Here is a 25,097-nt window from a genome sequence, read left to right as displayed (position 1 = left end):
ATAAAGTTTCTGCTTTTTGCACATGATCATAGCAGGATTTTAAGGTCAAATGCTCAGCCAATGACCCTGTCCAAAACAGTAAAAGAAATTCTTAAAAACCACTCTACCTTGTTTATAAGAAGACGGGCCCTCTCCCTAAAGATTTCACGAAACACATTTAGGAAAATAGGCTTCAGGGGTTATTTCAAAAAGCATGAGCACTATTTTACCATTGAAGCAGATCGACTGCTTGTAACAAGGCTTGATCCACCGTAGTTTGAATTGAGGCTTCCAATTGGTGCATTATGTGATGGTCCCAATAAACTGTGTATATCACTGTGACCAGCAGGCAAACTGGTAGAAGGTCCCACGGCATGGTTCCTCAGCACATGGATAGCATCATCCAGTCTGTCCAGACGATCCTCCATCCGAGACTGCTGCAGGGATTGAAAGAAGACATGGAGGTTACTGCTTTTACCTGCTGCACGCATTAAACTGCTATGATTTCTACTTTGGGATGTATAGAAGACAGCAAGTGAATATGCAACTTCAAGTAGCTTCAAAAGAAACTACCTGTACTATAAATAAACAATCAAAGAAAGGATATTTGTAAACTATGCTAAATTACCAAAGCTTCAGAAGCAAACCACTGCTTCATAAAAATCTATTTATCAATCTAGCATGAGGTTATTTCTTTTAGTGTCTACAAAAGCTGAAGGCTACTCTACAGTATCTGGCATTCAATTATCACTGATAAAAAAGATAACCTGTCTTTTAACATCAAAAAGAGGGCAACTTGGGGAAGGGTCCTCAAATCCATCATATTTAAGTTGTAATTTTGTTTTAAGTGAATATTTAATACCTATCTGAAATGGTGACCACATCCAAATGTGCTCTTTTCACAAAACTGATGAAATGATATCTGTCTGTGGATATACACATGCCCCATACACAAACATATTAGAATTTAAAAAACCAAAAGCACATGCCAGTAGAGCTCTTTTTAAAAAGAATCATACTCAACAATATATGAGAACAAAGGCCTATTCTTACATATTGTTACAAAAACAAAAATAGTCATTGTTTGGTTTTAAAAGACTCTGGAGTCTGCACAGGCTTGAAGATTTTAAATGGATAATAGGAAGTATAATTAATTGAAACACAAAAAAAGGCACCATCTAAAAGAAATAGTACCTCACAGACATCCTTTAAGAAGGACATTGCATCTTGCAAATGCTCGTGAAGTTGCTGCTCAACTCGATTTTTCTGGCAAAGTCAAGACAGAACAGGAGGCAAAGCACAGGTTAAGATTAACTCCAAAAGAGATGAGGAAATAGCTGATGTGCATGTCAGCATAACATGTTAGTAAAGTTAACGCGGAGACCTGCAAGATCTACTTTGTATTAAGGTATGAGAAGGCTGGGATTTAACAGCAAAGTTATAATGTTAGCATCTAAATAGCACACATTGCTTATATTTGCTTAAATGTGAGAAGAAAACTTTCCTTTAATTTAAAATGTTCTGTTAGTCACAGAAAAAGAACTTTTCTATTTGCAACCTGGAATTATTGAATAGCATGACTTAGCATTCCATCAAGTCATCCTTAGTTTGTTTTTATAATGCTTCGTAATTCTGTGGTAAGCATAGAAAGGCAACAGTAGTTAACATCCTACCACAAATTCTTCATGCTCAATACCTAGACAGGCTCCTTTATTCTACTGCCTTGTTTATCTATGTTTTTGCATATATCAATACAATTTACACATTTTTTTAATAAAAAGAGAACATGGAAAACAATACTCTTCATGACAAAAATAACTGATGTTGCATTTGAAACTTTTAATAGAAATGTAACCAAATATACACAGTATCATATGAGAAAGAGTAAAATACAACCATTTTGCATTGCTGAACTAATTTTCTCTTACTTGGTCTCTGGGTTTTTTCCCCTTTAAATTTTCTTTACATATAAACATAAAATTACAGTAAAATTAAATCCTAGATCTGTCAAAGAAACAAGAATCCCATAACACTATTTTAAAACCAGCTGTCCTAAAACCAATGTCCCAAAGAACAGATGGCAAAAGGCACACCCAATGTGTCTCATATTGTTCAGCTAAACCAGGCCATTTGTCAGCAAAGAATTCGTGTGTAATGCTATCCTACTGTTTTTTCATTGTTACTCAAGATTTTCTGGGGGAAAAAAAACAAAACAACTCCATACTATTAAATGAAATAGATCTTGTATGTTTCTCAGAGGCTCTTACCAGGGAGTGGAGTGAGTTTTCATAGCTTGGGGATGAAGGAGCTTGACCTCCAGGTCTGGGCCACTGACTGGTACCTGTTGAAACAAAACCCCAAAGCACCCACACACCTTGGTTAACTCAGTGATCTTGATAATGTTCTGAAGGAAAGGGCAAAGATACACTATTGCCAGGTGTGTACAAATTTATGTGAAAATTTTTGTTTAGTCTTCAGCATGGTATTGGCTACTGATAAGCCCAACACATTAAAATTTTTTTCGTTATTAAAATAATTGAGGGAGTTGAGGGAAAAAACTACAACATGTAACTACTTTTAAACTTACATGTTCTTCACACTTTGTCTGCATGTACATGAATCTTGAGAAAATATACTTAAAATATATATAATTTAAATTCTGCCCTTCCATCATATTTTATAGTCTTTATGATAATGCTATTAATGACTTACATTAATATTCATCTGATTCTCTACATCATAATTTGCTTAGACATCATTACCTCATTGCTGGACACTTTGGTTACTTTCATTTGGCTATTATGAATAGTAACTGAGTAACACTATATTATGAATGATAAAAAAATACTGTGTTTTCCTTCTGGGGAACATGTCTAAGGATAAATAGCATTTCTAAGTTAAAAGGTATGAACATATTTATGATCCTTAATTTGTAAGGTCAAAACTACTTTCTAAAGGGTTATACTAACTTGTGCCTTTAGTAATGCACAAATGTACCAATTTCAAATGACCGCAAATACATTTAGGTTTATTTGCTAAAAATTTTCCCAACATAAGTTACACCAAAACATATCATTTAAGTTGGAAAATATTATCATGAAAATTTTGTTAAACATTTACTCTTTAACTTTAGAAAAGCAGCAATAGTATTAAAAAAGGATACAAAAAGAAAGGATACAAGTTCAGAACAGAAAGAATAAAAAGAAAAAAACACAAGAAAAAAAAAAAGACTAATTTATGTACTGGGGAGAATGCAGTGCTTTAAAATAGCCTTAAAAAGAAAAAGACAAAACAACTGATCGAAAATCTTTACTATTTCATAACTGCATTTGAAAATAAGTTATTTACAGAAAATAATGAAGACCATTCAATTAAATACATAGTATTGTTTTTAACCAAAGCTTCAGTGACAAACTGAATTATATTAGAAATCTAAAGTTAGAAAAGTTGAATGTTTACTTAATTTGTCTCATTTATAGCTAAATGAAATTTTAAACTATGTTCCACCACAGCTTGTTGTTTTAGGTTAATTTGCCACATTTAGGAAACTAAAAACTTAAGGTAAATTAGAACTATTATAGTTCACTTTAGCTGAACAACCTAGTATTTGTATTTCTATTAATCATTTATATTAAGTTGAAAAGCTGGATACATAAGATTCCTAATAACTTGATTATATTTTATAATTATATGGATATTACTGATTATACAAAAATTTTTAAATACTAAAATTATAAGAAAAATATATGCTATATATACTTCATCGACTAACAATTTTTTTTACTTGGAAGCAAATTACAAATTATTCTGTCCATTAAAGGTGACCTGCTAGACATACAAATATAATCATAATTTAACTACACAAATTATGGAAAATCTAAAATTGCTCATTGAAACAGAAAGCATGTGGGCTAATTTTACACTTAGCAAGTAGAATTTAGCGATCAGAAAAATCCAGTAACTGACTACATGAAGAATTCATATAAAAAGAACCAGGAACTTTCTTGGTGGTCCAGTGGTTAAGAATCCACCTTTTCAGGCTGGGGATGCAGGCTCGATCCCTGGTCAGGGAACTAAGAGCCCACATGCGGCGGGGCAGCTCAGGCCCAACTGCCCCAAGTAGAGAAGGCAGTGCACCCCAACCACTAAGCCTGTATGCTTTAGAGCCTGTGCTCCACAGCAAGAGAAGCCGGAGGGAGCACTACAACTAGAGAAAGTCCTCTTGCCACATCAAAGAGCCAGCGGAGCCAAAGAAAAAGATTTTTTAAATAAAATAACACTTTACCACTGATTTCAGTATATCAGCTCAGTTCAGTTCAGTTACTCAGTTGTGTATGACTGTGACCCCATGGACTGCAGCACGCCAGGCCTCCCTGTCCATTACCAACTTCCAAAGCTTGCTCAAACTCATGTCCATTGAGTTGGTGACGCTTTCCAAAACTAATGTAGGATTGTGAATTTTTACATGGATAAGAGGTTAATCATAATCTATTTTTAAAAAGAACTGAAATTATTTTTAAAAGTTTCCCTTAATGATTACTATATATATATATGTGTGTGTGTGTGTATATATATATATATATATATATATGTATATTTAAGAAGTGACCTCAAGACCTTTTTTTAAAAAAAGATTTATCTGTGCTCGCTTCGGCAGCACATATACTAAAAATTGGAACGATACAGAGAAGATTAGCATGGCCCCTGCGCAAGGATGACACGCAAATTCGTGAAGTGTTCCATATTAAAAAAAAAAAAAAAAAAAGATTTATCTGTTTATTTTTGACTGCACTGGGTCTCTGTTGCTGTGTGCAGGCTTTCTCTAGTTATGGTGAGCAGGAGCTACTCTACATTGTGGTGCACAGGCTTCTCAACATGTGGTTTCTCCTGTTATGGAGCATGGGCTCTGTAGTTGTGACACACGGGCTTACAGCATGTGGGATCTCCCCAGACCAGGGATCAAAACTGTGTCTGCTGCTTTAGCAGGTGGATTCTTAACCACTAGACCACCAGGAAAGCCCTATAATATTTTATTTTCAATCATTTTGCTCCATTTTGCCCAACATCCTTGGGTGATCAGCCTGTGATAGGATATTTAATCTGTGTGGATCATTAATGCAAGTTTTATGTTTAAATACTCAAAACACATTTGCTTTGCAAAACAGGCAATTTTTGTGGTTCTTTGGTACCTTAGTATTGAGGAATGAGATGTGTGCACAGAGTTACTCAGGTAAGAAATCACCTATATTCACTATTTTTTGATAGTGACATGAAGTATCTATGCTATGATCTACTTCAAAATGTAATTTATTAAACTGGAAAAACATACACATACTCAAACCTTTTTTTTAAAATTATTATAGATTAGGCTGCCCCACTTGAGACGAACCTGATTAAAGTAGAATACTAACATGGTTAAATCATCTGTATCTGTTTGAATTTTATACAAATGCTAAGCTGTATTTCATGAACTGAGCTCTTTAAAGCTCAGTCATTTCAAAAATTCATGCTATTGGTCACAAAGGGGATGGCTGGATAGTTAAGATAGGCTGCGTTAGTTCAACAAAGGCCATCCTATGTCTGGTAAAGCAGAGCATGGAAGTTTAATGGATACTGAGAATCAGTGGACCTGCATTCTGGTTGATCTGTACTATCAATTAATTTAGAATACTCACCATAAAATAGGTACTCAGTTTTTTTAAGTTTTTGTTTTTAATCTGCCTTTACAAGACCAATGAGGTCAAAGATACGAACACACAGGCTTTGTGAGTCTAAAAGATCTTTCTGACAATGAAATATTATTACTATTTCTTCCTGATGAAGAAACCAATCATGTAACCAATGATGAAAAAAGACACACAGTCTTTTGTAATTCTGGCCCACTGATGGCTTATTAGTTACAGATAAGAACTGTGGGGTTGTGAAAGGAATTCAAGTTCTAGACAGAGACCATAATGCTACAGAATACTTTTGATACTAGACAGATCTGGATCACTGTCTTTTTTAAAAACTACTGAATGAATAAAATATACAGATCCATTTAGAATATTTTGATATCATTATCTTTAGTTTATAATCACCAGCTATACCACTGTTATACAAATAATGGTAAAACAAATGTGCAAAGGGCAAAAACCTATGGGGTTTCCCAGAGAATAGGTTATTTCCTCCCTTCCTTCCCTGTCACATGATACCTGGTTGTAAACATATGTAGAGATTTTGGGCTTATACATTCTTCTATTAGATAAGGGCAGCTTTCAACTGTTTATATAGTTAACAGATTTTGTAACTGTCCCGGGCTTTGCCCTGAGCTTTATATTAATGACCACCCCCAAAAGTTAGCTGTTATCCAAGGATTATAATAAACTTATTACTTAGCATTGAAATTTACTATTTCCAGAAAACAAGTTAGCTGACAAGGATAAGAGAATCGAATTATCTGGCTAGAAAATCTGGAAAGGTTTTCTTTCTGTGATCACTAAATCTAAAATTCACCTAGTATTCCTGATCTGTTTTTGCTCTAACTGGGATTTAGTAATACACCACCCTAATAGAACTGGTTAATAAATTTAGAGAATAGATAACATCATTTTGTGTGGCTGAGAGAAATTCTTAGGACTATTTACCATGCATTTTCTTATTTTGTTAGTTGTTTCTCTTTGTACTCTCACCCTAAACTCAAACTTTCATGATACACTCCAACCTTAGAAAAGGTTGAATACTCCTCAGTGTAGCACTGAATGTTCTGCTTTCTGCAATCTGGCCCCAGCCAACCTTCCCATTCGAGGGGAAGCTCTTCACATGTGAAGAGCTCATGATCAGTCATCTCAATGACTCTGAATGAACAGGTCATACACTTTCCACATCTTGACCTCTGTCATACTCTTCTTTTAAACTCAGAAAGTTCTTTCTCCTTTACACTCTCTTCATGAAATGTATCTGGAGAACTGTAGTTTAGAGTGAATTCTGATAGTTCAAGAGTAAATTCTGATGGTTCTATTTTCATGTGTTTATCTCTTATTTTCTCAACTAAACTGAAAACTTGAAGTCAGATTAACTGCTTTAACAACAGGCACAATGACAGATGACAAAAATAAACATCTCATTGATGAAATGAGTCCAAACTGAGGAATCTTCCCTATCTCCCCCACATCCTCTTTGCTTTTATTGCGGATGTTCCAAAGACTGCTACTGAGTGCTGCAGTTATTAGACTTTTATTCACTGATATTCCAGAATTAGGTAAAGAACGGTTTTGTCTGCTTTCCAAGTTTCTTTAGTAAACACATTCTCTTAACTGAAATACTCATATCTTTTTTCAAATGACAACTGTATTAGACACAGCCATACTTCTCTTCTACCTTGCTGCTAGAGCAGATTTTGTTCAGAAGGTGGCGGGGTGTCTATCCTTTCCTACTGTGAACCTGCAAAGAGTAATTAATTCTATTCTTAGTTCTTGGGATAAATCCTAACAACTAAGACAAATATGGTGGTCTCATTTCTGTTAAGTAACTGTTAGGCCCAGTCCTGATCAATGAATCATGAGGAAAAACCTGTTGAAGAGGCTTTCAGAAAAAGATTCTGAAAAGACATTTAATAGATGGTCCTTTCTCTTATAGGAGACATGGTTATGTCTACATGTGGTACCTTTAACTGCTGTCTTGCCACCAGCTTGAGAAAGAATTTCAAAGAAATAGAGCAGGAGTCCAGACTGGTCCAGGAACTTGCCCTGCTATGGGCTTTATACAAGATATCCCAAATCTCCTTACTGTGTAATCCACTCCAGACAAGAGTTTGTCTTTCTTTCAGCCTGAAGTATCTTAACTAAAATATTATAATAATCTTAGATGTTTTTTCCTCATAAGCATTTTCTATTATTACTACTACTGAACATGAGGAAGATTTAAACAAGAATGATGAATGCCTTAGAAACTGCCTGTGCTGTAACTATTCTTACATGGTCTGTGTTGAGTTGGACTGATGAACAAGCGTAAGAAACAAGCCTAGTGTAGAGAGCACACGGGGTGGGATGTTTTACTCTCAACAATGGGCCACTGCGACACAAGGTACAGAATAATTTGCACATATTATACAGGAGCTCGGGTTTGCTCTATCTTACTCATTTTTCCTTCAACTGTGAAAACTTTATTACACAGTGCTTTCCCTTTTTCCTCCTCCCTTTCCACATCTGTCCCATCAATCCGGGATATGTGTGTATACGTGGTTATAAGAAGAAAACACTAGATACAGGAGATGAGACAAAGATGCACCTGTATAAAATCAGTCTTTGATTTGCCACTTCAACAGGAATATATAAAAATATTTTTCTCTGAGTATGACAACTGAGTTGAAAAAGAAATCTATTATTACCTTCACTACATAATCCAACAGTTCACAGATTTTCATTTATCAGCTGAATTAAAGGCAGAAAAAGGATACCATTTATTAAACATCAAATAAAAATGAAGGAGGAAATGTGAGATTTTACTTTGGACCATTATTTTTTGAAAAATGTCTAAGTCTCTGATTCCTCATTTTTCTGATATTCCTTCACAGATGCTGAGCATCTCTGCTGCCTGTCTTCCCAACCAATGTTCATGAAAACTAAAGGACATTTCTATAGCTATCTTACTGGGCAGAGGAGAAGAGGCAGTAGGAGCATACAGTAAGGGCCAACATAGCTACCCGAGATGAAAAAGTGGAATGGGCTGTGGCAAAAATGACACTTGATAACTTCAGTAAAACTCTGCCAAGATGGTGAATATGGTTAAAGTTACATCATTGTTCCTGTAATTTCATCCCTCTGTTAAACAACAACTCTAAGTCAATGGGTCTTTCATAGTCCTGTCTATACGGGGAACAGCTGTTCTACTTTTACTAGACAGCTGAAGCCACGGTGTCTGAGAAAGTGGCAGAACCACTAATAGCTGAAAGCAGCTGCCAGCAGTTCATCATTTCCACACTGGAATGCTTCTTAGCAGAGTCACAAGGCTAAATCACAGCGCACAGGTGATAGCCAGAGCCCTGATATATCAATGAGTCCTGAATTTCAGAAATCCTGAACAATGAAAAAAGGCTTGACAGCAACAACAATGTCACATGGCCTGAACTAGTGACCTGATCAGGAATACAGAATTGTTTCTGAGGTCAACTGTTGGAGGAAAATGGCAATTTTTACCCAGTTGTCTAATGTCTTTTCCTTAGAATGAATACATTTCTTCTTCAGCATGGTTTTTCTCCAAACAATGCTCAGGAAAATATATTTCAAGTTTTATAGCTTAATAAATGCAAGCATTTCCCTGTAATTTTATTTCTAATAAATTGAAAAATTCCTATTTACATGAATAACAATTGTATCTCAACAAATTTATACTGTAGGTTACTATCTGGAACTTGTTAAAGCTGCTGTTAAAAAAAAAAGGAAAACACAACACAAGACTGAACATTTATTTAACTCTACTAACAATATTCACCCACATTCACAACGAGTTGTTTCCTTCAGCAAAAAAAAAACAACAAAGAAAAACACTTCCAATATTCCCAAGAATTTATATACATATATAGGAAATACTAACTCAGTGGACTTAAAAATAAGGAAGAAAGAAGTCATATGTACATCTAAATAGATTATTTTATTTTCTATGCTAGCTTATCAAATTTTTAAATTTATCTCCTTCTCTATATTTTACTTTCATCTCAATTGCCTAGCCTTATTTTTAATCCTGTTGCAATAATTTAATTATTGCAAATTATTTTAAGAACCAAAGGAGATACGAACAAATAATTCAAATAGCAAATATTTCAACATTCTCCAAAATGAACTCAGGAGAAGACTCTATTTACATGCTGTCTCAAAACAAATGATTTTTTTTGTGTGTGAGTCTTTACCATATTTTATTGAAAAATAAACTTCAAATATTTTCAAGTAGCCTCACATATGTTATCAAGTAGTTAGATAAAACAAAAGCTTACCTGTGAGAGGTGAGGGTGATCCAACTGGTGTTGATGGATTTGATGGAAAACTACTGCTGGTGTGGTCAGGAGAATAAATCTAACCAGAAAACAAAGACAAACACCTCAATATGTGACAAAAGCAAAAATATAAATCCACTGGCATGGAGATATTTTTGTAGTCTAAGCTGCCACCCTTAAGACTCATGAGTGAGAAACTATTTAATAAATTTTAGGACTACTCCATTACATAGAAACTATAGAAGTCTCAGTTTTAAAACTAGGATTAAAGAGTATCATAAATATTCTAATACAAGAGGCATAAATAGATCATAGCAACTTCTTTATTATCCTAGTTGAAAATAATTTAAATTTCTAACTGCTAGAACAAAAAAGAAGTGACTAGAAATATAAAATCAACAAGTTTGATAAACAATCTTTCTAGAATATACTATCTAAATAAATTTTATGTATTAGAAATAATCTTTGTTGTTGCTGTTTAGTCAGTAAGTAGTATCTGACTCTTTCATGAACCCATGGATTGTAGCCCTCCGGGCTCCTTTGTCCATTGGATTCTCTAGGCAAGAACACTGGAGTGGGTTGCCATTTCCTTCTCCAGGGGATCTTCCCGACCCAGGGATCAAACCTGTGTCTCCTGCACTGACAGGCGAATATTTTACTACTGAGCCACCAGGGAAGCCCCCAAAATAATCTTAGGAAACTTATTTTTTTTGAAGAGAATAGTCCTTGAAAATAGTTTCAAAGGCCAAAGAAAATGATTTTTTAGAAGTTACCCCTTATTTCTCTTAAAAAGTTCTGTTTGGTTAACATTTTTGCTAAATTTAGCTCCTAATGATGTGTATTGTAAAAAAAAAAAAAAAAAAAAAAAATTAAGCTTGCTTTTAAAGGATATTTTGTCACCTTTGATGAAAGTGAAAAAACGCTGGAAGTTCTTCAAAAAATGTTCCCTAAGTAATTTATAGACTTTACCACCTAAGAGTTTAACATATAGGGATGCATAAATTTTTGTACTTTGGCTAAAGGTTTTGTTGCAATACTTTATTTCACATTGCTGAAAAAAAAAAAAATAGTAACAGAAATTCATTCAAGCTACATAACTAGCCATAAACATTTAAAATGCCTCCCTAATCCACACACCAACAATTCCCAAGAGCTCTTCTCTAGGACAGTCCCATTACTATAACAGGTATCATAAATCATCTTCATATCTCAGCACTTAGGGGAGATAAATCAACTTCTTTCTTTGGAGAATTTGTGGTCAAATATTTTAAAAAGGAAAACTACTTGTGGGTGCAAAGTGTCATCCAATAGAAATAATCTTGCTCTGAATAAGTTGAGAGCTCTAATAAATTTAAAGATGCCCAAATTACAGCATATAAGAGGTCTCAGCATTGGTTTTAAAGACAGTGTAATATGTTGAAAAAGCCAGATACTGTGAAAGGCTCATGTAAAACAAAATTCCACGGGTCACAATCATTGAACAGTAACAGCTTTCATTTATTTTTTTTTTTAAAGGTGGCACTAATTAAATTGTTAAGCAGTGATTAGAAATGAATATTTCTCTATCAATTTGCTTGATGTTATTAAATTGTAATTGGAAATCTCTTTACACACCAACTCTTTCTGAAGACCCAGATCTAGAAGTCATATATACAGGTTGGAAAGTAGTTTTATTTTTTGGCCACACCATGCAGCTTGCAGGATCTCAGTTCCCTGACCAGGGGTTGAACCCAAGCCCCCAGCAGTGGAAGTGCCGAGTTCTAACAACTGGACTGCCAGGGAATTCTCAGGTTGCAAAGTCATTTTAGAAAAACACAGTTATCAAGAAGATGTCAAAAGACTTTGTAGGAAGACTTAGTAGTAAGGAAGTGGTATGCTATAAGATCAGTGTTGTTGGTTTTAAGCTGTCAAAGTGGTCACCTTTTAAAAGTTGTTACTTTTCACACATGTGAAAATTAACTAAAAGGTTATACTTTGGTTCCTAATACATACAGTGATTTATTTCAACCGTAAGTAAATTAGGTGAGGTTACCAAACTCCAACAAAAACATCTCAACATATCCCTTTATTTTTGTAAATCATTATTTCCCGTGTTTAAGATGCATATAATTATAACTTTTATGAACAACTGATGCTGACTACTATGAAATATGTCTTGACTATAATATTGGTAAGGGAGGGAAGGATTGATAGCACTAATGGTAGGTGGTTGAGGAGTGAGAGAAGTTCCAGTTCCATGCAAAACTCTGACTATCATAAACTAGACCTACTTGCTGACTTTCAATTTCCTTGTCTATATGAATTAATTGCATGAAAGCACTGGAGAAATAGCATTCCCTCTGTGTCATACCTCCCTGCTTTGTTTTCTTCACACTGCTTACATTAATCCCTAATTGTCTAAACTTGTTTTCTTGTTTATCATCTGTCTCTTTTACACTTTTCCCTAATAAAATGTATGTTCCAGAGAGTAAGGACTTCTCTATCTTATTCAGACAAATGTGAATTACACAGCCTTCTGCATTAGCTTCCGATTCTACAATGGTGCTGGTAAACAAACACTTGCTAAAAGAATGAATGAACTTAAGAAGTTGCCAATTGAGTACCTCTTTTAAACCCCTGGATGTATTTACCTAGGGTCCTTCTTTCTTTTACTCTTGCAGTTCACTTAATGCATGTTTTCTGAGCACTCCAGGCTATTTCCTTTTCTATTTACCTGTGTTTTATCTCTTGGTAATACCATTCTTTTTTTTAATACCATTCTTTATAAAGCATCAACTACGACATCTCTGTGAATGCCTCCAAAGTGAACACCTCTATTCTAGCTGCTATACACCTCCATCTGGGAATATCTTTCTTTCAGCTCAAGCTCAGTATGTCCAAATGCAAACTTTGCATCACTGACGCAAGCTTCCCCAACTTTCCATCTCTACTCTTGTGTTTTCTCTATCTCAGTCAGCACCAGCATTCTCACGGTCACCAAAACCACTCTCACGACCCTCTCCTTTCTCCTGCCCCTCTGCGCTTCACACCACAGACACCGATGCCCACAACTCTCTGTAATGTTTTTGGGATAGGCATAAACATTCTCATCACTGTGACACTAGTTTAAACTTTTACTAGAACTTGTAGCTCTAGTAAAAGAAGTGGCTGAACTATTTAAGTCTTTATATTCTCTTTCCAACCCATACATAATTCACTGAGCTATTGTCCTCAACCAGTTTTGAACAAGTCCCATATAGCAATTCCTGTTGCCAACCACATAAAACAGAATGACATTCATCGTATTCCATAATCTGGTTACAAAAAAGCCTTTCTACCTTATAATTTACATAAAGCATTATATACAAAGTATTTTTTTCATTTTTTGAACACAGTTTTTCCTTTCAAAAGGCCTGTTTCTTAACTTTTCTCTGATGGATTCTAAAACATGTCAAGGGCCCAACTGAACTATAATGTTCCCATTTACACTCACTTTTACCTCCCTCATAATCTTAGAGTAACTTCTTGTTCTTGTTTTAGTCACTAAGTCCTATACAACTCTTTGGCAATCCCATGGACTGCAGCCCACTAGGTTCCTCTGTCCATTGGATTTCCCAGGTCAGAATGCTGGAGTGGATTGCCATTTCCTTCTCCAGGGGATCTTCCTGACCCAGGGATCGAACTGGTGTCTCCTGAATTGCAGGTAGATTCTTCACCACTGAGCTACCAGGGAAGCAATCTGTTACCTCTCTTTGGTCTTTTGCTTCACAATATGCTTTATATTATCATTTTTGTATCTCTCTCCTCAACTACAAGGTCTTTGAAGGCAGGGACCTTACACTGTTCAACACTGAATCCATCACTGTCTGTCACTATCTTGCACAAGTAGGTGCTCAACATTAAAAAAAAAAAAAAAAAACCCAAAAACTTGAGTGATTAAATCGCACTTGAAATTTGTTACAATATTTTTTGATAAAAAGCAGGATTCAGTAAACAGTAGTATTTATCTCAGCATTTATATAGTGGGGTTCAGTAACAGGAATATCTAAGAAGAGAAACAAGTACTATTACAAAGATGAATTCGCTTACATACCAGTTTTATGGTATAAGTTTTGAGAACAACAATACAGTAAGGTTCCAATATTTTGGAGAACTAGTGTTGATGTACTAAGCTGTCCATACCACATCATTAGGCAGGTATGGGCTTTTGAGGGTATAAACAGACTATTAAGCCTTATTTTCCCTGATAACTCTGCTATTACAGCTAAATAATCCCTAAGCATGTGAAGAACTGGTTTCTTCAAAGAAGGAAGTTTATATTTTAGAGTCATTTATCACCATCTTGCAATGACTAAACAAAATGATATTACATATAAAATGGGTGTGAGCTTTTACAAAAATCACTGTGAAAACAGGAGAAGTGGGACCAAAAACATTATCAACATATAATTTCTGGTATTTTTATTAAAAACACCTTCTCCATTTGTATAATAAAAGCCATTTTCTCCACTCACTCATCACACTCCCTGGTTCTACTTTGCCCTAAATTAAAGTGATGACAGACAATTATTATTAATACTTTTCCTGAACTGACGGAGAGCCTGGAAAATTACAGGACTTTTTCTTATCCCTTTTACTTTCATAAAAGGAATGTGTACATGGAAGGGGGAGCAACAATATTAAAATAGCAGAATAACACAAACTTATAGATCAGAGATGATTTCATTAAATTTCACCTCTGTATATTTATTCTATTACCATATCACATACAGACTATACAGATTCCATAGAAACTGTCGTGCTACTTTAAGACATTCTAAACATAGGCTTTACTTGATGAAGAGCATTCTAAATCAGGAATATATTACTTTTTGTACTTTCTGACCTTGAAGAACTCCTACATAGATGTTTCAAAGGAAAAAAAAAGAAAGAAGAAAAAAGTCAGTTCACTTAAAAAAATGGGGATGGGAGTGATTTAGAATCTGGAGCATAAACACAAATAAGAACTCATTCCGCATGCAGTCCATGGTCCTCATACTGTTAAATGACCAATGATGAATAACTCCCAATACCTTCTGCCAGGCTTAAACGGTAATATGCCTCATTTTACTGCAACAAATGAGGCTCCTCCTCCTATCAGTCATGGTCTATTCCAATCAGCAGGGTGCCAATAAGCCAGAGGCTAATGAAAAGGGCCCCAGACAAAAAAGAAACAATGGAGTGCTCCCAAGGCCAACCCTGGAACTGTGAGCCCAATTTTTTAAACACTACAGTGCACATTTCAGTTAATCTTTATTATGCTAATGTTATTGAGTCTAAGGAACAAAGAAACTTATTTCATGAATAACTTTTAAACGTCAACTTCCCTGAATTTTCTTTTCTTTTGTTAGAGACTACTGACCATTTAACTATCCAGATTAAAATACACCCACACATACATACACACACTCTATCTTGTTTCTCTCTCTCTCTCTTTCCTTTGCTCTGAGGTAGAAATCAAAACATAAATTATCACAGAGAAGTCTGATATAATCAACAAAGTTAAACAGTCCTCTTGTTTGATCTCCTCTAAATTAAAGACCAAGTGTTTTGATATGGTATTAGGCACTGAAATAAACCAGATGTTTCTTCCTCTATATAACTCTCCATGGGCACAATCTTAAAGGGTTATTGTCTGGCAAACGTTCAGGGAAACACTGAAATGGCACGAATATCCAGATTTTCCTTCCCTTCTATCTACCCTAGTTTATTATCTAAACTAATGCATAATCCATAGGGCTTTGGGAACTTTGTGTAAATACTTTCATGTACAATTCTCTTTCTAGCTATCCTGAGATTAAGACCACAATTATCCAGGCTTAAACCTAAAATAAAGGAATCTTTGCAAATGTATTATCTGGCCTTCCATGTTTAATCACACAGTATTCTGTGTGCTCTTTAATACCTAAACTGAAGAACAAAGGTTGTACCCTCTGATGTTTCACACATGAAAGACCATCTAAGACATATATCAGACATTCAGGGAGCTAGAAATAACTATTAATGACAATAGCACAGCATTTCTCCATCTAAACCTGGATGCTGTATTTAAAACATCACATTCTAAAGAACTGGAAATTTCAAATACTCATGGTCACCATTTCCAAAGATCTGTAATACCTAACATCAAAAATTCTGATATGAATGTCAGACTCTCAACTGTAATTCTCATAAAATTCCTTCTCCTCATCTCTTTTAATCCTTCCTATCCCTAATGTAATGCTTTTGTTTTTCAGGACATTTTGACAGCACTAAAGTGAATATGAGTTTGCAATGGAAGTTAGGGAAAGAATATGTTGGGGGGAGGTGTCTGGTGTGGAGCAGGGCAGGAGATGGATTGAAGGAAAGGATTTGAAGTGTGCAGACTATGGCATGCAGTGATGGAGCAGATGGAATGCATCACCATCAGCTATGACAGAAATGATTTATGGAATGACCTGGCTGCTCCTGCCTAGTAACAACACAGGATGACAGAGCTGAGTTTCCATGACAACCAAAGCCCACCCACTAACTAGATTAAACATTCTTCCCTAGCTTCCACTTACACTGAATTTAGATTTTCTTTTCCAAATGCCAACTGGTTCAGCTAGTATATTGGTTATAATATGGGAGAATAGTCAAGGACTTCAAGGGTAACTGAAAAGGAGCTTGAAGGACCACTGAGAACATCACAAATTCCTGCCTGCCTATCTGCCAAGGATCCTTTAAAGAAGTTTTCCTTGAATAAAGTGAACAAAAGAATTTTGAGAAAAAAGCCCCTGAAATAAAGCTTATATTTTTTTAAAAGTTGCCTAATATTAAAAGTTCAGATGTCATTTGTCTTTCTACACGTGAAATATTTGCTACTGAATTCATACAAATCAGAGGAAGAAATCAGCAAGTAAATAAAATACCTGAGAGGCACTCATTTAATATTACAGAATAATTTTCTTTCAAAGTAGGTAGTTTTCACCATGTGGGATAAGTTCAGAAAAAGTGAGACAACTTCCTTTAACCTTCATCAACACCTTATAAAATAACAGCCACTGTAGCACTGATCTTTCTGGAAGTACAGAGTAAGTGAAGCTAGTCAGAGCAGATCTAATCTAATACTAGGCCTTACCCGTCCTAGCTTGGTGATCCCCAGAGCAAGTTATTTAATCTTTCTGAGCCAAAGTTACTTAACCTTTTAAACCTTAGTTCCTCATCTGTAACATGGGAATAGTAATGGCAACCTCACAGGGCTTTCTTGAGGATTAAATGAAATGAAGCATGAAAATGCTTAGTATAGTGCTGAGCACCTAGTAAACAAACAAATTACAGATGATATTTTTGTGGGTTTTGTTATTAACATCGTTTTTGTCATATGATGCAAGACTGAATTCAGTGAACATTTACTGAGCTCTATTTTACGTGGGCCACCACTACGTGGGAGATGAATCTGACCTGGCTTCATTTCTCAAGAAAAACCTGTAGTGCTGTGGACAGAGAATATTTACATAAAACCATATACAAAGAGGTTTATCTCCTTAAATGTTCAACAGCTGCTTCCTACTATCCACACATTAGGTTCCCTATGAACAGCAGCAAATATGTTTGACAGAGTTAACTGCATTTCATAGCAGAACATAAGTAAGACAACTCTGAGAAATCTGAGAGCCATATCACTCAGGAGGAAAAACGAAAGAAAACGCCTAAGGAGAAACTTTAGAAAATACAAAGCAGAAATGTCTCTTAAAAACTTAAGATTTGGAATCTTTATGGATTACTATTAAACATTCTCCCAAAAGAATAGATTTCAGTTTAATGTTTTAAGGATCAGACATTAAAACCAATCACTGCCTTTATTAAAGCAAATCACTGCTTTGTTATTAACATTCTGGTTGTGATGTAAACTAGTCACTGAGGAAAATATTATGGGGTTCCTTCAAATCAGTTTTACTCATTTAAGCATGGGCTCCTCAGTCAATCTGTTTTTTTGCTTTTAGGAAAAGCGCGCATCTCCTATGCCTTGAATGAATCAGCAGAAGATTATTTTTTCCTTTTAAAAAATATTAAAATACCTTCCATCTTAGGAAAAAATCCTTATAAAAGCACTTCCTTCTCTGGATCAGAAGAATAACAGCTACGTTTCTTGGCTCCACTTGGCTTATTTTAACGTGCAACTCACAAAGTATATGTTTAAAACTAATAAACAGATTTAACAATTAATCTCAGTAATCCGTCCTTTAGGCTTTAAAATGACTGAGTTTTTAAAATTTTCCCTACATCTGTTCCATTAAGACAAAACAGATATTTAAATTGAAATTAGAAGGACAGTTCTTGTGGGAATCAGGTGGGAGGTGTTCCCATCAGTTATTATAAGGGCAGTACAAATCGATACAAACTGAGAATAGCTCTAAATGAGTAATGAAATGGTCCTGTTATAACTATCCCCTTTAACTATGCCACACACTGCCCACAAAATCAAATCACTGCAATTCAGCAGTGTAGAAATCATTCAGCAAAATACGTAAAATCAATACTTACAGATGCCAAAGCTTTTCCAAGTGCATCACCTGTCTGTGAGCTTCCAGCAGCATTTCCTCTGGTTCCTGAGTATTTCAAATAGGAAAACAAATCAAGAAGTTTAGCAAGTGAGCAGGCATGCTTTTTAGCACTTTGCCATTTTTTCAATGGTGTTCTCCACTGCACATCTGTCACAATAAACCAGCAAATAGTAAACTAAAGGAAAGATGGATTCCTTACCAGTTTCTGCATTAATGAAAATCAGAAACGTTCTTTTCTTCCTTTCTTTCACACTTAAGCTCAATACTAAAAAACATGTTGAGTGAAAAAGGTACAAATTTCCAGTTTTAAGTAAGTACTGGGGATGTAATACACAATGTGATGACTATAACTAACACCGTTGTTTGTTATATAGGAAAGATGTTGAGAGTAAATCCTGAATTATCATCACAAAGAAAAAAAAATTTTTTTAATGGCTTTTATTTTATATCTATGTAAGACGATGAATGCTCACTAAACTTATTGTGATAATCATTTCAAGATGTTTGTAAGTCAAATCATTACACTGTACACCTTAAACTTACACAGTGTTATATGTCAATGATGTATCTTGATAAAGTTGGGAAAAAACATGAAAAGAACAAGTGTGTGTATATATATATATACACACACACACAGATATAAAAAAAAATGGGATTCACTAAAAATGCCCAAGTTCAGTTTTAAGGAGTTTTGCCAACCCAAAAGAGCTCACCTAGAATGCTATCTGATCCATTGATGGGAGGAGTGTGTGAGGCAGCAACGTAAGGTGAACTGCTGGTACTGGCGCGGTGGAAGCTGGACATTGGTGGAAGACTTGTGTTTATGTCTGTTGGTGAAACTGAGTGTGGAGGATAACTCTAAAGAAAGAGGAAAAGAGATATGATCTATTAAATACATTTTCTCAATAATAAGCACATATAACTGGGCAACTACTATAATAGCTTATAAAGAACAACATAAATTAGCAACTGAAGAACTCATTTATTTACTTCTTTCAAAAGGCATGAAGTAAGCCTAGAAGTATTTCAACATTCAGAAGTCTTGGCAGAATCAGATCTTACACTTGTAATCCAAAAAGAAAGACAAGTAAGGACAAAGTGTTGCTGCACCCTAGTCATGTGTTACGGCCTACCAAGCGGTCATGTGAATGAAGGCTGCCATAACTACTGGATTGAGACATGTGGGAAGTGGAGGTCCCCAGAATTCCACCAAAACCAGGCTGGCTCATCCCATTTGATGAACTCCAAAGGTCAGAAGAATTGTGGGTCCCATCTAAGACAAAAAAGAGAAATACAGAACTTTCCTTAGCCAAAATTTTTTTCTTTTATTTTGATGATACAAAAAAATTCAAAGGGTACTCTCTACATATGTCTTTCCTCCTCTTTTCAATCTAGTCTTCCATATAGTTTTCTTTCCTCCAAACTGTACAGCTACTATTTTAAATGAAGGAATAAAGCTTTATAGTTGGGGAGTGGGGGAGAAATCTAAACTGTAGTAGGCAGGTCATTATAAAAATCCTCACAAGATCTGACTTCATATCAGGGAGGGTAATACAAGTCCAAAATCTGGGGAGAAGCTAGATTAAACATTTGCTTAAATGGTATATCCATAAATATACCAAAATGTTCTTCATCTATAACAAGCAACGTATATTTTATCAAACATTCTCAAACTAGAATAAAGAAGTTTCTCTTATAGAGAACCTAAGTGATTGATAATGACTATTATAGTCAGCCTTCAAATGAAGTGTGCTGGCAATGACTTCACTCACCAATATAAAGTCAAGGAACCATTTATGTAGCAATTTATTGCTCTCTATAGTCTAAAATCACAGAAGATCTAATAAAAATGATTTGCTAGACATGAACTAAAAGACGTACAATACTTTTTCTCTCTTAAAAGTCTTAATTCTGTTCTATGATATTCACCTTTTTATTTGCACTGATAATTCTATGAGTGTTATGAATCTGTCATTTAAACAAGAAACTAAAATTGTTAATAGCTTTTATACATTTAAAAATCCTAAAATGAGAAAGAGCAGCTCTACTCACTTTTTTCAACTGAAGTCCTTTTTAAATTCAATTAATACTAGATAAGCATGCCAATGCTTTGCTGAATAATTCAACTACATTGCACTCATCAATAATTAGCAATAGAAAACTTGAAAATTAAATTTTAACTTGCTTCAGCCAAACATATCTATATAAAAATGTCTGAACTTCTATATAGATATTCTCTTTCTTCACAACTTAAAAATATTAGCTAATATATATTAGATAGCCGTTGTAGTATTTGACAACTAGTTGGTAGTACTTACCTTGCATAAAGAAAGTGCTAGCAAACATACTGGTTGGTGGCTTGGGAGATGGATAACTAGGAGATTCACGGTTGAAGTCATCTGAATTTGGGGATGGTGCATATACCTTAAAATTAAACAGGAAATTTAATTAAAATGTAAATTACTCTCACACCACTTATGTAAAATGAGTGCTACACTTCCTGAAGGGCCTAAAAAGGCCTACCTAATATCTAAAAAGACCTACGACAAATCCAAAGAAACTGCTTGAATCCTCATAAATAATCTCTAACTTGGATACTATCTACATGTTTGTTTTTAGCTGGTCACTAGAGGAAAAAGCCATTCTAAATATCCCTGGAATGAATCTTTGTGTAACAATTATACCAAGTGACTGAATAAAGTTTCAAATATTGACTCTGCTTACAAAACATAAATTCATATAGGCTCATGATTCAAACCTAGTGAAACAAAAGTCTTTTGAATATAGCATGAAATAAAATTTGGGTTCATAAAATTCATTCTTTCCACTGCTACAAGATTTATCAAAATCAAAACAAGCTGGATTAAATGTTGTTATTCTTTACTATTATTAAAAGTTAACTGTGAAAAGCACAACATAATTGTTCAGAAACTTCCTGAACTTAGTAGGGTTGGCTGAAGTCTGAGCAGTTTTAATTCTTTAATTTCTAGTAAATTTTCAACTCTGGCACAGCTTTCAGAAAAATCTCATTTAATCTGTCAGAGCAGTATTAATTTCCTTTAGTAAACCTCTGCTTCAGATAAGCAAAGTATAAACATTTTGAATTGGCAAATGGCCAACACTGTCATTTCTCTGAAAAACTAAATGGGCAACCAAATAACTATAATGATCAAAACATGATCAAACCATTCTTATGATGACTACTGAAACCAAGAAGAACAAATATGTAACACTTAAGGTGATGATGATCTGTAAAAGTGAACCAGGAATCCAGAATGGAAAGGAGTCCTATTTTGAGCAGTGGATGAAACATTTCTTTTGTTTAGTCTGATAAGGGTACATCTATTTAATTTTTACTCCCAAATAAAAATTCAAAGTGTTCACTTAATGTGGAAAAAGCAATTAGCTCAGTAAAATTACGGGAGCATGTGTGAAAAAAGCATACACATTTATTTCATTTGTATTCATTTATTCTTTCTCTGAGACATTAACTAACTGCAAAGATTTCTGGCAAATTATCTAACCATCTGAAACTCCATTTCCTCATTTGTAAGACAGTGCTAACAGTACCTGCATTGAGGGTTGGGTTGATGGGAAGATCAGATGAGATAACACATACAAAACGTTTAGTGAATCCCTGGCAGTCCAGTGGTTAGGACTCTGCATACTCACTGCTGAAGGCCCAGGACTGATCTCTGGTCAGGGAATTAAACTCCCGTAAGCCACACAGTATGGCCAAAAAACAAACAAACAAACAAAAAACCCTGCCTGGATTCCTCAAGATAGCTAAGGGACTCAGAAAGCTCTAAAATGTTTAGCAGGTAAGCACTTGCTGAGTATTAGCTAATAATATCATCTTTCTAATTCTTAGAGGCGTAGTTATACTGCTACATATTGTCCCTGTTCAGTACTAAACTATTATTTCTTACAGTTTTTGTCCAATATCACCCTTACATGTACAGTTCACCCTAAATAAAAGGTTGAAAAGTTCATTGTTAGTCTTCTTGCTAGCCATGCTATTACTAGCGCAGGTGTGTCTTTTTAATGAACTGGCATTCAGGTTAGTTTCCTTCTTCTTATATCCCAGAGGGAAAAACACACATCTGTGGTACCTGAGAAGTTGGGGATAAGATATATTCCTAAGAATTACCCATAAAGGATTCTAGATAGGAGATTATACATTACACATATTAAACATTTTTCTATGCTTGATGTGCTACTACATAAAGAGCTATTATGTAAAGACAGAGTTAGGAAGAAAGAATTGGGTATATACAAATGTATTTGCAACGTATGAGGTATGCTGACAGGCATGTTATCAGGAAAGGAATTTTGTACTTTTTTCTTTTAATCCAGTTTCAGCATCTAAATTTAGCTTTAGCTAGATGTCCTCTGTCTCCTTTACATATGGATTTTCCCAAACTAGGCTGAAACCACAAATAACAAAAATAAGAGTATATCCACAGATATAGAAAGAAAATACAAATGAGAGTAAAATTTAGAAGATAGAGTTAGAACATGCATTTTCATAAATGCTTATCTACTATGTATATCATCACTGACATGAAAGTATAAAATATAAAATTTTCTAATTTTATCTAGGCTATAGGTTAAAACAGTATGTAAATCTCATAATGATAACCATGAAAAACTCCAGTTTTGATGTGTCATTTCACAAAAAAAATCTATTCAGTTTGTCAGTTTAAATTTACATATAATCTCTCAATATATATTTATCTTTATTCTTATTTAATTCACTGTATTCATAAAGGTAAACTTACACTTCAAAAAATCTTAAATGTATGCAATTATAAAAGCAAAGAAAGGGATAAACCTGACTTTACTGATTTACAAATCGCTGTAAATAAAGGAGAATATGCTGATGAGATAATAGTTATTGGTAACTATCATGGAAAGCAAAAAAACCAAGAAAAACCACACAATGCAGAAGAGGCTTGCCTACTCACACACAAAACTTTTGAAGCTGTATTGGGAACACAGGGCTCATTTTGGAGTCAAAGTTTTTTTTAATATTGTTATTGTTGCTCAGTTGCTAAGTTTTTAATGTTCGTTTTTATAGACTTCCAAAAAGTAAACAGGCTTTTAAAGAATAGATCTTATAAGTGAAAATGGTAAAGACTCTAAAAATACTATAAGCTTATCATTTATTTACTAACATAAATTCAAAGTTTTTATCATAATAAAGATGTTTTGAAAATCATGGTTCTAAAAGAGGCCCATCTAACAGCATTTCTAACACAGGCCAAAAAACTTTACTTTTGGTATCCTAACTGTGGCTTGCAGAAACATAGATGCAATGTTATGAAGCAGCAGTTGTGCCAGTTTCGATTTTTCAGATCAAAGAGTTCTTGCGGCAAAGCACAACTGATGTGGTCTTAAAGACTTTATTAACTCCAGATGTAGGGAAATAGTCAGCCAATTCCACAAAAAGAGCAAGTCTCTTTCAGTTACAATCAGTACTGGCCGCAAATGAAAACCAGACTGCTTATGTCATCTGATCACCTGCACACAGATGCCAGTTTTTTTCTAGTTAATGATCTAATCATACATTTAAATCTTAAGTATGATTTTGTATCACAACAGACAATCTTAAAATTAAGAAAAAGAAATGTGTGCTTAAGCTGATTAAAAAATCTACCAGGAGTCACACTATTTTAAAGAGAAATAGGAAAAGCATAATTAAGTAATTTTAGATGTTCTATTGAAATGTGGTCATTGGAAATTTTCTTTAAAATTCTAGTCTCCATTGCAGAATGTCAGGCTCAAAGGTGCTACCATGGGAATGTCTTTCTTTCTCAGGTACTTACATATTTTATCCCCTAGGAATGGCAATGAGAGAAATTTTTGAGTCTTGAGTGAATAGAACCGTTAACATTTATCCGGAATTGAATGTAACTGAAAATCTAACAAGATACCTCCCTTTCATTGTTAAGACTGGTTGAAAAGAATAAATTCACGGTAATATCTTTACTGTCCTCATTCCATCAACCCAAATTTACTTTTTAAGAGTGACAGAGTACTTCAAGCATGAATATTTACATTACCGTATACAATGATTACACAATTATCCTTGGAATGTCTTAGCTCAAACAACCAATTGGAGTCAAGTTAGCAAAAACATTCCTTTTTTCCTATTTGGATGATTCAGTTTAGTCATATGGATCATCCCAATTCAGGGCAGTCCACTCTCTATTTAGCTTTAGAGGCTGGAGTTGTGTACTGTGTTCTTACTTCAGAGCATTCTTCTTGTAATTAATATTAGAAACATCACTGCAAGGCAGAAAGGCATCATTTTCTTATAGTTACTCAGAAAAGATGCAAAAGAGTAGAAGTTTTTGCTAAAAAGACAGTTTTTCTTTTTATCTTGTCACATCCAGTGATGAGTTAAAAGATGATGCCATTTCCTATACGTTTAAAAACAGATCCAAAACCTATGTGGTAGCTGGTATCTTCAAATGTTTTAAGTGATGAGGAGACGAATTGGGAATTTTCTTTAGAATGTGAGAATAGCTAGCTATATATGTTAATGAAGATACCCTTCCACAGAAAATGAGAGAAAACCTTTAGACAAGCACTGTTCA

At 34.6% G+C, this 25,097-nt stretch overlaps 1 protein-coding gene and 1 non-coding gene across 11 annotated transcripts in view; one reads left to right on the top strand and one right to left on the bottom strand.

The window, feature by feature from the left end:
• Nucleotides 1–25,097, bottom strand: part of TCF12 (transcription factor 12) — a 390,963-nt gene that overhangs the window by 30,790 nt on the left and 335,076 nt on the right. For 4 of the 10 annotated variants that reach the window (XM_061157234.1, XM_061157232.1, XM_061157237.1 and 1 more), the window contains 8 exons: nt 20,814–20,919; nt 19,629–19,768; nt 19,209–19,353; nt 18,476–18,540; nt 9,950–10,028; nt 2,247–2,320; nt 1,174–1,245; nt 210–416 (listed from right to left, as the gene is read on the bottom strand). In XM_061157234.1, the coding sequence (XP_061013217.1) occupies nt 210–416; nt 1,174–1,245; nt 2,247–2,320; nt 9,950–10,028; nt 18,476–18,540; nt 19,209–19,353; nt 19,629–19,768; nt 20,814–20,919 (888 nt within the window). The remainder of the gene's footprint in view (nt 1–209; nt 417–1,173; nt 1,246–2,246; nt 2,321–9,949; nt 10,029–18,475; nt 18,541–19,208; nt 19,354–19,628; nt 19,769–20,813; nt 20,920–25,097) is intronic. The other 6 variants (XM_061157240.1, XM_061157235.1, XM_061157241.1 and 3 more) reach the window with 3 other exon arrangements.
• On the top strand, nt 4,621–4,728 carry LOC133067497 (U6 spliceosomal RNA). The gene has a single exon (XR_009695289.1). It is a non-coding gene; the product is annotated as a U6 spliceosomal RNA (small nuclear RNA).

Source organism: Dama dama, chromosome 12 (genome assembly GCF_033118175.1).
Source record: "Dama dama isolate Ldn47 chromosome 12, ASM3311817v1, whole genome shotgun sequence".
Taxonomy (NCBI): domain Eukaryota; kingdom Metazoa; phylum Chordata; class Mammalia; order Artiodactyla; family Cervidae; genus Dama; species Dama dama.
This window is presented reverse-complemented; position numbering and strand designations above follow the sequence as displayed.